Source organism: Clytia hemisphaerica, unplaced genomic scaffold, assembly GCF_902728285.1.
Source record: "Clytia hemisphaerica strain Z4C2 unplaced genomic scaffold, Clytia hemisphaerica genome assembly, whole genome shotgun sequence".
NCBI classification, from domain to species: domain Eukaryota; kingdom Metazoa; phylum Cnidaria; class Hydrozoa; order Leptothecata; family Clytiidae; genus Clytia; species Clytia hemisphaerica.
The window spans coordinates 2,350,321-2,364,066 of record NW_027103595.1 but is presented as its reverse complement, the minus strand read 5'-3'; the positions used below and the strand labels follow the sequence as shown (position 1 = coordinate 2,364,066).

Sequence of the window (13,746 nt, the reverse complement as noted above, 5' to 3'; positions counted from 1 at the left end):
AAGAATTGTTCTGTGGTGGTTTGAATATATTATGTAGTCTTTTTTTCGTCCAGCCTTGGACAAATTTTTTTCTAGGATTCATCAACACTTTTTTTATAAGAACCAGCAGATTTTTTCTGAAGTTACACGGCGGTAAAAATGGTCTTTCTTTCACTAAAATTTATTTGTCGATTGTGCAAAAACAGAACTGAACCATAACATTGTAATCGCTCGGTCGAAATTAAACGTTTGATGATGGGAATAAAGGCTTTCTGTGTAATCTGGTGTTATTGAACTTACGTAACGGACTTTGCTCGCTTTGTCAAACTTTAAGGCTTCCGTACTTTATTTATATGATACCCTCACAGAAATCAAATTAATTATTTGTTTCAATCTACTTTCCAGCAACTATTAACATAACAGTATTTAGCGAAGAAACATTAATTTACGAATGATTGAAAAATGAAGCGAACAGAATTTGTTGTGGTATTTCTACTGGTCATACTACCCAACTTTGTTTTCTTGAGCAGCACGAAGAATGATTATTACAGAACGTACGAATCTGAGGATGGTAAGCTTCACTACTTTTCTCTTTCACTACATTACCATAACATTAGCCTATTACCTTATCAATCGGGGGAAAAAATGTCGGGGGAAAGTGACGAAAATTTTGAGGGGATGACGAAATTTTTCCCCGACGAATAGCGCACTGCGCTGAATTTAAAAATAGATTTTATTTTTGACATAATCATTACTCTCGATGTGTTTGTACGAGTTCCAATCCCATCAACCTTTGCGTTAATCTCTTTTGCACGTTAATTGCATCGTTTGACAAAAGATATATAACAGCTTGCACGTATCTTTAATTGAGCCGCGTTGAATTGTGGGGTTGCAACTCGTACAAATGTCAAAAAAAGTGAAAAGTAAAAATTATGACGTATGCGTTGCGGAGCGCTATTATTACCCCGACATTTTATCCCCGACCAAAACATTTACCCGAAATTTTATACCGCAACTAAAATTAAAATCTAATTTCTTTACACCTTTATTTACCGAAATTAGTGCTTTAAACGTCGAATTACAAGACCAATTTTCGAGCTAGCGAAGGAAGCCATTTTTTTTTGGACAGTTTAGTCGGGTGAAAGTGACGAATTTGAAATTTTGGTCGGTGGAAAGTGACGAAAATGCCTCTAGGTGACGAATTTTTTCCCTGACAAAAAAAAACCCGACTAAATAAAACTCTGACATTTCTTTTCCCGATAAGGTATACTAGACGTCATGGTTTTTTCTACGCTGTAACGTCTATTCCACTTTTTCGAATGTTTTGAGCCCAGGTTTTTGGGCTCTAAACATTCGATTTTTTGACGTCACTTTAAACTTTTGAAGCTCCTGCAGTAGCAAAAGTTTCGAATTTGCGTCAAAGCATTTGAAAGGCTTCTATTTTTCGAAAATCATCAAAGTGGAACTCACTAAGACCATGTTCACACGTTACTCTTCCGTTTCGTTCCGGTTTGATTTTGGTTACGGATAGAGTGTGTTCATATTGGATTCGGAACGTTTCGGAGCAAGCAAACGGAGCAGTTCCATTCCGATAAAAAAAGTGGAGCGAAACCTTTCGATCTGTTTTGCTTTGTAACGTCTTCTTTTTTGACGCTTCGAATTTTGACGTTCACACTTGTTTCGGAACGGAACGGAACGGAACCGTAGCGTCTGAACATGGTCTAAGAAACGGGATGAAAAATGTTGGTTTTTGGTGAAGTGCTTGTCACCATAATTAGTCGCGCGGCTGAGGTCGAAAAACGTTTCATTTCGTGATACATATTTTAGATTCCAAAAAAAACAACGGAAACTCGCGAATTAGTATGTGTAGATTACAAAATCAAAAAGTTTCCACGATATTATCGTGCAAGTAACGAGTAATTGGCGATTTTTTGCGTTTCCAGGCAAAATTGCAAGGCCTGGAAATTCATGATTTTTGGGGGGTCTTCAAATTAAAAAAAGACCTATATCACATGATAGAGCTCTTCAAACTGAGCAAAAAAGTGTATTACACCAAAGTCCCAACTTCTCTAGATCAAACTTTATTGGCCTATTTGTGGTAAAAAACTGATGGAAAACAGGGAATTTCCCCACAATCTGCATTAATTTATGCAAAATTAAACACTTTTTTGACCACAAATAGGCCCATAACTTTTGATCTAGAGAAGTTGGGACTTTGGTGTAATACACTTTTTTGCTCAGTTTGAAGAGCTCTATCATGTGATATAGGTTTTTTTTTAATTTGAAGACCCCCCAAAAATCATGAATTTCCAGGCCTTGCAATTTTGCCTGGAAACGCAAAAAATCGCCATTTACTCGTTACTTGCACGATAATATCGTGGAAACTTTTTGATTTTGGAATCTACATATACTAATTCGAGATTTTCCATCGAAAAAAGTGGAATCTAAGAGGTGTATCACGAAAATCATTTTCTAGCCACTTTTTTCGACCTCAGCCGCGCGACTAAATATATATTCTTTTTCGAGGAGTAAGTAAAATCAAAGAATTCTCATATACATTTTCAAAAAAGTAAAAAAATAAAAGTTTGAAAAAATCTCGGATCAACGAATGAACGATGGGGGTAATAATGGGTCCAGTAATTAGAAGGGAGAAGAAATTTAGCAATTTGATGGGGTTACCAATTTGCTGGGGGTACTGTGCCTAGCTGATCTGATAGAGACTCTGGGGCTGTGATTTTACCCCGGGGGGGGGGGTACTAGGGTTGCGAGCTGCCGGGGGGTGCCGCCCGACTTTCGAACTTTGGACCCTTACCGGGACTAAAAAGGAGAAAACAAAGGAAAATTTTTGGAATTTTACGACCCTTAGCGGGACAAATTTGACCAATTTTGACCAAATTTCGATCTTTCAGGGGGTAAAAAGTTGAAATTTTCCTATTTTTCCGACCCTTAGTGGGACTGTAATAAAGAAACCGTCTATTCATTCAGGTCAAGCCCAAAAGAGACGATGTGTAGACAAATAGTTTTCACTCATATGCGAACAATGTTTTTATGTAATTGGGCTGTTCCTTAAAAATTTCTTAGAAGGGGTTGGACGAACCTTTTCAAGTTAAATCTTAATTTCTTGAAAATGGGTGAATACCCCCTGAAAAATGGCCAAATTTGCTAGAAAATGACGGAAAAGGAATTTTCGTGCCTTAAAATGAGGGTTGATGAATTAAAATCAGCCTATCGCCCCCTGGAAATTTTATAATTACTTTTTACCCCCTGGAAAATTAAAAAACACTCCTGTAGACCCCTGAAAAATTCTTCTTCTATTACCACCCCCTGTATGGATATAAAATGGAATGGCCCACTCTCTACTTATAAGTTTTTTTGTCTTGTTAATAAAAATGCTCATTTTTGGACCTACCTGAGGTCCTATAAATTAACCCGTGTTCGTTAGTTAGCAGCTTTTCTCGAGATTGGCTCATTCAATTTTTCTGATTTTTAGCACAAAGGTGCATAACTATACGAAAGTAGGGTACATTCATTGGTAAAAGATGGCTGAAGCAGATTTTCAAAAAAAAAAAAATCGCATTTAAAATTGAGTCTTTATCCATAAGAATCACTATTTATAATCTTAGTTAGATCAATGTTCCTAACCAAATTCGTCAAATTTTAGATGAGATAGATATTCTCTTCCGTCCACCCCCTCCCTTATTACCAGCTAGTTTATGTATTCGAGATAAATCGAGGGGGACGGTATAAAGCAAAGTTGACATGTCTCTAAAATCACCGTCCACTTTGCTCGAAGACGGTAAAAATACCGTCGTCTATTTAGGTGAGCAAAGGCGATATAGAGCCGTACATCAACTATCGACTTTGTTTTGTATCATTTCTCTTACCGTCGCCTTCGATATCCTCCGATACATAAACTCGGTACCACCCCAATGGGCACGAGGGACAATCAATGATAAACGAACGAAATTTCATAAATTGTCACTATTTTTGAATAATGATTGTAACGGTCACACTCACACATTATATCAATTCTATGTGTTCCCATAGATATTAGTTATATATGTGTTAAGGGTTCTGACCGTAGTGAATTTTTTATATTTGCCATTTACAAAATATAGATTTCTGCCTGATGTAGCCAACAAAACTATGACATGTTATATACATTTTCTGTTAGGCCAATTATTCCTGAATCTAAAAATTTGAAAATCACAATGAATAAATTTGATGAAGAAGAAAATGAAGACTTTTGTGAAGAACAGTCTCAACTTTGAAGACTTTATTTTCGGCGAAGAAAAAAGATTTTGATAAATTTTTTACGTTAGAAGGTGAATCTTTATTAACCAAACTAAAAAAAGATTTTCGGAAATTTTTTCATTGCGGGACCTAGGTTTTTAAGTATCCTTTACATTTGTAGTTAGAGTTGTTATAAACTTAATGTAACTTCAGTCAAAGTCTCGCTCTGCTCCCCTAAGCACGTCCTTTTCGTAGTCCGGTCTCCTCACTCACCTACTGGTTCTAGTTCGCTTATTGAGCCAGCACCTGAATAAGGCTCCAGTACATATCTACAAACATTTGCTTACATACCATCTTTAAACAAAAGACAAAAAAAGACGCGCTCCCTCCGGCCAAGTTCCGTGCTCCGGCTCAGCGCGAGCAAACATTTTATAAACAATTTCTTTATTAATTATGTTTTGTCAGCACGAGAGGCGCGCCCAGACCGTAAAAGACTTTAAATTATGGCTATTTTGCCCTTTTTCATCCTCTCCGAAATTTTTGACTTATGGAGTAAGGTTTACGAGGCATTGTTACTTGAAGGAACCAGAAAAATCGTTTGAGTTTAACGAACGAGTTGTAGATGTATGAATTATAGACTCCGCTGTACATTGAGATCATTAGATTTCAATCAAATCTGGGATCTCTTTGAAACCATTGCCTTCAAAGATTTTACTTTAAAAAGAATAATGGGATAAGACTATTTTTTATTCCTATTGTCTCAAATTGAAATGGTGTTGTTTTGTTCTTTCAGATCTGGAGAAGAACTTGCTGACATACGCCTTGACTGAGCTCACACCCATTGAAACAGAAACGAACAAGAGCATCGAATTTATGGACATCGGTACAATTCGTGAATCGTATTTTTATCATTATTTACGACACATCTTCAAAAATATATCATCCGAAGAAAGATTTGGCTTTAACATGATTATTGATGGCCAGGCGAAATCTCTCAAGAAAACTGACATCGGTTTTTTCTTACATGATAGACAAAAATGGAATGGTGTTTACCCTGATATTCTAATTGGGATGCTATACCCTCGACATATACGACATTTCATTACGTATCAGACCATCTCTGAATCCATCATGTTCACCAGTGTTCCTACCGGGCTTTCCATCGACAGCTTCGCAAAGCAATTCAACATCGTTGGTACTCATCCTTCAGACCTGTATCGTTTGGAAGCGTTGACTTCATTCTTGAAACATTTGAAATGGAACTTCATCACGTTGATCACGAGCGTCGACATGGAAGCTATTTCCAAACGCTTTTTGTCTGATAAAGAAGGAGATTTTTGTTTTGGCGGAGTAAATTTCATTGACCGTTCAAATTGTGACATGATACAGGCTCTGGGCGAAATGGAGGAAGTAAGTGTCATGGTCTTATTCACTGTTGTCGAGGATTCCAGATACGTTTTAGATTGTATGCGCGAGCTAGGCTACAAAGACCGGTTCCAATTAGTTTTCTTCTACAGTCACAACACAGACTACAATGTGGTGCATGGACACGAAGAGTTAGTGGATGGAACATTTAGTCTCCGCGTTTTCCCTGAATTGTTTGACGATTTTTTTCCTGAAGCTGATCCAGATTTCTATGCAGCTTTTAGAAATCTCAAGCCCAATGGCACAAATGACTATTACTTAATAGCATATTGGGAGTTACGTAACGAATGTTATGGTGGCTCTGGATTTTTTAAGCCTTCACTGTTTAATCGAAAATGTACCTTTCAAGAACCGGAGACGCTCCAGCCTGTTGAAAGTTGGGATGCGGCTTATAACATGGTCACTGAATCGGCGTCAATGTTACGGCTGATGTTCAGATGTATCTATGCGTTACTTGAAGCCTTTCTGAATGACTATTGTGACGGAAAAACACCGTGTACTCGATCTACCATTGGACCAGACTTCAAGAGACTTTTCGCACAGAAGATTCGTGACATCCTTGGAGAGGACATGACGTGTAATCAATATCGTAAATTCTTCGGTTATATTGTATCCAACCCGATTAAAGTTGAAAGTCGAAGCATGTATGGGGATGTGATACATGTGCTGCATCCACAGGTCGTCTACTACTGGCTCTTACACAATCAAACAGGTAATACCTTTATTGTTGTGTAATTTATGACGAACGGTATGGCCAAAACATACTCCGAATATTTTCGGGTCGTGTTCGAGGTGAAATAGCAAAACATTTTTAACATTTGGTGTTCGGGCCAAGTTCGGGTCATAAAATTTTGGATTTTCGCCTCCGAAAACCTGGCCCGAATTCGCCCCGAACATGTGTGAGCCGTTTCAGGTCATGTTCGGGACTTTTTTCGAGTGGCCCGAAAAAGTTCACGCCATACTGTGGGTCGTTGCAATTTTCATCGCTGTTATTTAAACTCTTTTCATAAAATTTACATTTAAACCTTTTCAACGATATCCAGCAGCGGTATCTTCTTTTTCGTTTTTGTGTTTTTGAAAAATATTTTTCGGTTGTTTTTAACGTATTTTCTAACATGACCGAACTATGTGGCTATCCCTTTTTAGCGGACAACGTCCTTTCATTCAAGGAACTTTTTTCATTCCTTTCCGAAGGTTGCGGTTCACCGTCTTCCCGCTATCCTTATCTCAGTTTTAAAATCGATTGGCCTGTCCTGTGAACAAAACAGAATTCTACCACTGTTCCAAGACCTACTATACAGTCTTGTTGGTTAAATTATTAGATAATTATTTGGGTGGTATTCGCAGTTCAACGGGATTAAAATTAGTGTTGATTTTTTCAGGTGGATTGACTCCTCACGAAGTCTTGAAGACGGCTAATATTGAAGCAGGGCGTAACGGAGATGATAAAATACCGAGGTTTGGCGATAAACACTGGTATACTGTTCCCTTTGGAAACTGTTCCCATGAGTGCGGTTATGGTGCCCGCAAAGTCTTCCCAAACAGTGGCAGCCAGCCAATGTGCTGCTTTGATTGTGTACCTTGCGGTAAAAACGAAATCTCGAATGGTTCTCAATGTTTTCAATGTGCACCTGATGAAAGAGCAAATATAACTACAGGTATTTTTACTCTTCTTACTATGATGATATGCTCACGGATTTGGATTTCCATCGTTTCTAGTCTCGGGGACTGGAATTATAGTGGAATTGGGAAAAATGCTATTCTATTCTGTAAATCACCGGACAAAATGTTACCCGATTTTTATGTAATATTTTCTGGATACTTTAAAGGAAGAAATTTTCGCGGAATCTAATTTCGCGGTTTTTTGACAATTCCGCGAAACACGGATATACACATCTAAAATTGGTCTTTTTTTAGGGCAAAATAGGCCATTTTGTTTGGTTAACAAAAGTTCTCTTTGGATCAAAATTTGCAGCATTCAAAGTGGGATCAATTTTGCTCGTTTCCCGGCTTTTTTAGCCCACTTTAAAGTTATCGTCCGGAGGGGTACTCTGTACCAGAGTGTATCTCACGTTTATCGCTTCGTAGTACACTATGTGCGCATTGTCTGTTTGTTTGATAACTCTCTCACCAACACTCCATCGCAGTGGTCGGTTTGAAAAATCTCAAATAAGAAAAGAAAATGAATTTTAAAATTAGCCGTAGATGCTGGGTCTGTGTACAGACTACCGGGGAATGTTACTTTGTATGTATGTCATCTTTTTTTCCATCAAGAGCGCTGTATCAAAAAATATTCGGACAGTCGATTTTTTTGGGACAGACTTTAATTGTAGTCAAATTACATAGATGAAAAGAACACAAATGGAATGGGCCATTCCATTTTATATCCATACAGGGATGGACGAACATTACCAGGGGGTAATTTGAGCGAAATTTCCAGGGGGTCTAAAAGAGTGTTCTTTTCATTTTTCCAGGAGGTAAAAAATTATTTCAAAATTTCCAGGGGGTAAAAGACTGATTCATTCGTCCACCGTCACTTTAAGGTATAGATAGAATTTTTCCAAGGGCTTCTTTGCAAATTTTTCCATTTTCCAGGGGATATCCACACATTTCCAAGAAATATTTTTTGACTTCAAACGGTTTGTCCACCCCCCCCCCCTGTATGGAAATTAATTGGAACGGGCCAATGTTGGTACTTTTTTATACAAATTATTATGTATCTTCCATCTATATATTTTTAGGAACATGTGAGAAGTTGGTTTTGCGAACGATGCAAGATGTTCATGCGACTCTCAGTAAATTGATTTTCGTGTTAACCACATTGCTCGTTGGAATTTCTGTGTTTCTTGTCATTTGGATCATTCACAAGCGAAATGGAAAAATGTTCAACGTCTCGTCCACTGGTTACTGGTTTGGACTCATCCTCTCAATCATTTGCTGTCTGGCGTCCAACATCGTCTTCATCGTGGAACCGAACAATACATTATGTGTTATTCAAACTATCGCCATCCCAGTTACCTTGATCTATGTGCATAGTTTTGTTTTAATGAAAGCCGTACGACTGTTCTTTGCATTTCTAGGTTTCCCTCGCTTCGCTGGTGTGATAAGTAACACCGCAATTGAGCTTATCATCGGTCTATCATTTCCTGTAATTGGTGGATTGATCGCTTGCCAACAATTGTTATTAAATGGGATTGATTTGATGAAGGAACGTGTCTTCCATAAGTTGACCACTGATGAAGATTTTTTAGTTGTTAGCTGCACCAATGTTAACCCGTTAATCGTCCCCATAACAGGAATTTGCGCACTCGTTACCTTGGTTGTCAATTTTAACAGTCGAAATATACCGAACATTTATGATGAACCCTGGGATCTACTCTATTTCAATTTGTTCTCTCTCGTCTGTCAAATATTATATGTCGCTGTTTTTTATGCATACGACTATACCATGGCTATGGAATATTATCACGAGGTCACGTGTGCTGTTTTTCTACTTGCCGTTTGTTTTATGGCTCTTGCAAATTTGTTTTGTCGGAAGATTTACTTCACTATTAAAGGGTGGGAAGAACCCTACCAAGTCCGAAATGGTATCACCGTCGACCGTTCTCAATCCTTTACTGCCGCCCGTTACCAAGAAACCGTCAATTGAGAGGTTAAGTAAATCGGTAAAATCACGACGACGAACGAAAATTTAACAGGCTAGCGGGTTTCAACCAATCAAATTTCGTATTTCCACTAGCCTATTACATTTTTCGTCCGTCGTCGTGATTATCCTGGTATGCTTAACCTCAGTATTGGTGGCACACAAAATGAACCGCCAGAACGTCCTTCTACTCCGCCCATGTCTATTGGTTTGCCCATGAAGAAAACCTATTTGAGTGATGAGGTATGATAAAAGGGCCCAATGGCAAGTTGAATGCATTTAAACGAGGAGAGTCACTTCTCAGTTTGTCCGTAGGGCTCCGACTGCGATGTTTGGTTCGAGATATAACGCAAGCTATTAGATTTTTGTTCGATCTGGGAATGGAATCTCTTAACTAACATTGCCTACCAAATTCTACCAACCAAGTAGAGATTTTTCGGTTTGGATTGTTCCGTATGATGTTCCGTATGATGTTCAGTGTACTGTGAAGATTGATTTATTCTTTTCAAATTGTTGCATTTTTAGAAACTTTGAACTATTTTTCCATTTTAGTTTGTTTGGAAAAATTTGATTTATAAACTGTCCTAAATTTTAAGTGGGATTATGCAGTTACTGTTAATATTTTGTACATAGTATTTTGTTTTAAGAGTTTTATCACGCATTCTCTACTAGGAGATTTTTAACGGTGATATTTTTAGGATTACTTAATCTCATATGTATATAGTGTATATATTATTGCAACTCAGCGTAATGGGTAGATCGTTCGCGTTGAAAATCGAGTTATAATTAAATCGACGAATTTGTAAGACATTAAAATTGTGACATGGAACTATTTATTCTCGGGATTACCATTACTGATTTGGTAAATTTTGAGTACGTTCCGGTCGATTTGACATGATTTGTTTGTCAGAGATGTGTCGTCAAATTTAAGGCTATATCTATTTACCTTTGCTTTGTTTTTTTTAAACATTTTTTATATTTTGAAAACATTTTCGCAGTTTTTATCTCTTGTGTTTTTTAAGGAAGTTTTTTGTTTCCACCACTGTTTTTTTACGTTTTATATTTTCCATTTTATATTTTCGGCCTTTTCTTTTTTACAATTGATTTTCCAACATTGTTAACCAAGCAGGAATGGAAAAACCTAAAGATGTTTTAGAGTTTTCGATTGAAGATTTTTATAAAATGTCCGTCGTTAAAGACAACGATTAAAATTTACCGATATACATTACCGGTAAAGAATTCGTCACATTTTACCACCGGATATTTTGAGACCAAGAATTTTTACAAATAACGGTGAAAACGGCGGAAAACAACAATAAACAAAGCATTCATTGGATTTCCTTTAGTTTTTGTCGAAATTCAGTATTCAAGCGTTCGGTTTAAATGAAGAAAAAAAATACGTTAAAATGAATGTCAGAGCGTTTGGTAAAAACGTTGTTTGATTTTTTTGAAATATTATCGCGATTTCATTGTTGTTAACTTCACGTATAAAGTTTAGCCTTCTGTCAAGGCACTATTATATGCCCCCAGTGGTTTGCGTGAATGGGCCTTTTTCACTTACGTGAATTGCTCGGGGGGGGGGCTGTCATATTACAGTACCTCTATTTTTACAGAGGAAAGTTTTTTCTCCATTAATTTTAGTTTCATTTTTTATCATTTCAATGTTTTATTTTAAATTTTATTTTCTTTACAATGCATGAAGCTGTCCTTTGCCTGTGCTTTATAACCTCACAATGGCAATATGTTGTCAGATCAGATTTTTCAAAAATTATCCGGAGATCTTCATGCTTTTAGACGATTAGGCTTTGCATGATGCGTTCTTTCAATTACTTCTTTGATGTTTTATATTAAAACCGAGATTTACCTTTACTTTCCAAACTGGCAATAGACTATTATCAAATTGACATTTGTTTTAGCCTTAGCTTAGCCCTAGTAGCATTTGATTTATTGTTGCATATTATTTCTTCTTAGAAATTTCTAGGTATTATTATTTTATGCCTTATTATATACCCAGCATTGTATTCTGTAAGAAACAAATGATCATTTTTTTGATCAAATCAAACACAAACTTTGTTTTTACTATCTGTAAATCCTTAATTTTAAGGACGAGTACACACGTCCAATTTTCAGATTCCTTGATGACTTATTTTTGCAGATGGGCATCAAGTATATTTGGGTGCAACTCATTGTTGAATTCTGAAAATGTTGAAGGCTGCAAATGTTTACTCTTTTCAGTTGCAATATTCCAAAAACTTTAAATTTACCACTCAGTTTTCAAAATACATCCCTGTAGTTGAATAAATGCTTTTCATAGATAATCAATTTTGTTCACAAATGATCAACCTAACGAGAATGTTCTACCTTAGGAGAAAATTTTTGGCAGATTTTCTTTGAAAATTTAGCCTCTCTGGTACCCAATTTTGGCGTATTTCAGCTAAAGGCATGTTTTGAGCATTATTAATATAATTGAACAATATGCAGGAAAAAAGTATTGGTCCATTTTTCTCATATGGAGTCCCGTTAAGGACTGAAAATTTAGACCAGCGGCCGAGGTAGTGAATTGTGTCTCTTCGTAGGCCTGTACGACCGTCTATTTTTTAGCGGGTTTAAAGGGACGACGGCCCGTGTAGCCAGTCTAACTCTTACATATGTCTAAGTCGTAGGGCACTCCTTAGATCAGGGAAAACTTTTTATGTTATTCTCCTTATAAGGGTGTAGTATTTTCAGATTTTGAGTGAATCGATTTTTAGTTTTAAAGCGAAATATTTGGTGCTACCAAATAGTAGGGTATTTTGAGTACTGCAATCAGGGGGGGTCAGGATCCAGATACCAAACCCAGGGCCGGAGGGTGGTGTCAATTTTTTTTTTCAAATTTCAAAAAGTCAAGTTGGTATTGATACCAAAATGAGGGGGTGGGTCCCCCTTTTTTTAATTTTTGCTGGATTTGAAATTGGTATCTGACTTAAAATGTTGTATAATGTAAGTATAAAAACTTATTTGAATCGTTTACACTATACCCCTGTATACCCTGATTCCATATAAAAGCATTCTTCATTCTATAATTGAAATTAAATTTTTTTTCAACTTTTGCTGCTCTCAATCCTTTCAATCAACCAAAATTCATTCAAAACTAGAGTTGACCAAACTGAATCAAGTCTTAGCACATCTTAGAACTTTTTAGTCGCGATAAAATTTTTCTGTACATAACGTTCATCCGGCAGGGGGGGGGGGGGTACTAGGGTTGGCGAATGAGGGGTATGTGCGGACGGGACCTCCGAAAACCAAGCCTTAGAGAGACTAATTTAAAACTTTTTGATTTTTCAAAAATGACAAATTGAAAGTGATACACGCTTTTTTTTTTATAAGAATGGTGTTTTTTCATTTCATCATGGATATTCTTAACTTTTTGGCGAAAATCATCCAAAAATATTCTTACGGTATTCTTAGGTTAAGATCGAAATTGGCAATCTACAGGTTAAAATGCATTAAAAATGGCATTCTTAGGTTCAGTTGCTAAATTCCATGATGGTGATAAAAATAAAAACAACCACAGATTTTGTTTAGCGTCCCTTGTATGCAGTATCTTATGCATATAACTTCTTGCATTTTTACTGATTGTAAATTTAGGGGGGGATCCCCCTTTTTCAGAAAAATCGGGATTTTCAAGTTCGTATCGATACCAATTTAGGGGGGTGGGTCCCCCCTTTTTTAGAAAATTGGGATTTTCAAGTTGGTATTGATACCAATTTAGGGGGTGGTGGTGTCTACTACTTTCAAATCTCGAAAAGTCAGGTTTTTGGGCCCTGGGTTGGTATCCTGGACCCTGACCCCCCCCTGCTGCAATAACACCAAACAGCCCTTTCAACGTATCATATACTATTACTATGTATCATATACTATTACTATGTATCATATACTATTACTATGTATCCTAAATCCAAAACTAAGCACTAAGCACGAAGGGACTTTTTTCGCCTCACTCCATATTTTCTTTGCAACCAAATGAATTGGTTTGTGAATTTGGCACAGAGACAGGATATCATGAATTATATTTTCTATTGATAATTGAATGGTATTAATCATGGTAAATAAAATATGCGCTTACAGTGTATGTTGGGTAAAATAAAGTCAATAAAAAATTAACGTTTTTACACAAAAAATATTACACGGTTTAAAATTAGAGTAAAATAGACTAGGATAAAATAAGATGTCATGTTGAATACTTTAATGGGATCGCGGATCGCGAAATTAAGTCCCAATGGAAATTTGGAAGGGCCTCATCTGCGAAATTAAGTACCCACGAAAAATCTCTCTTCGATTCGCGAAAATTTTAAAATACTATTATACTATTATACTATTATGAGTTTTGATTTGCCCTTTTCGCTAGGGATCTTCTCATACTCTAACAAAAAAAGTAATCTTATATTTAGCCACTAAAGGTCTGCGAATCAGACTACTCAAACCCC

The 13,746-nt window shown here is 36.7% G+C and overlaps 1 protein-coding gene across 1 annotated transcript; it reads left to right on the top strand.

Moving 5' to 3' along the window:
• The first annotated feature begins 388 nt into the window (after window positions 1-388).
• Window positions 389-11,341, top strand: LOC136801702 (metabotropic glutamate receptor 4-like). Its single transcript, XM_067058356.1, has 4 exons — window positions 389-550; window positions 5,006-6,349; window positions 7,020-7,295; window positions 8,379-11,341. The coding sequence occupies exons 1-4, from the start codon at window positions 442-444 to the stop codon at window positions 9,284-9,286; spliced, it is 2,637 nt and encodes an 878-aa protein (XP_066914457.1). The 5' UTR covers window positions 389-441; the 3' UTR covers window positions 9,287-11,341.
• The last annotated feature ends 2,405 nt before the right edge of the window (window positions 11,342-13,746 follow it).

Coding starts and splice junctions, on each gene's coding strand:
- LOC136801702 (XM_067058356.1), top strand. CDS start 442: ATGAAGCGAACAGAATTTGTTGTGGTATTTCTACTGGTCATACTACCC. Junction 551..5,005: donor AACGTACGAATCTGAGGATG/GTAAGCTTCACT, acceptor TTGTTCTTTCAG/ATCTGGAGAAGAACTTGCTG. Junction 6,350..7,019: donor GCTCTTACACAATCAAACAG/GTAATACCTTTA, acceptor TGATTTTTTCAG/GTGGATTGACTCCTCACGAA.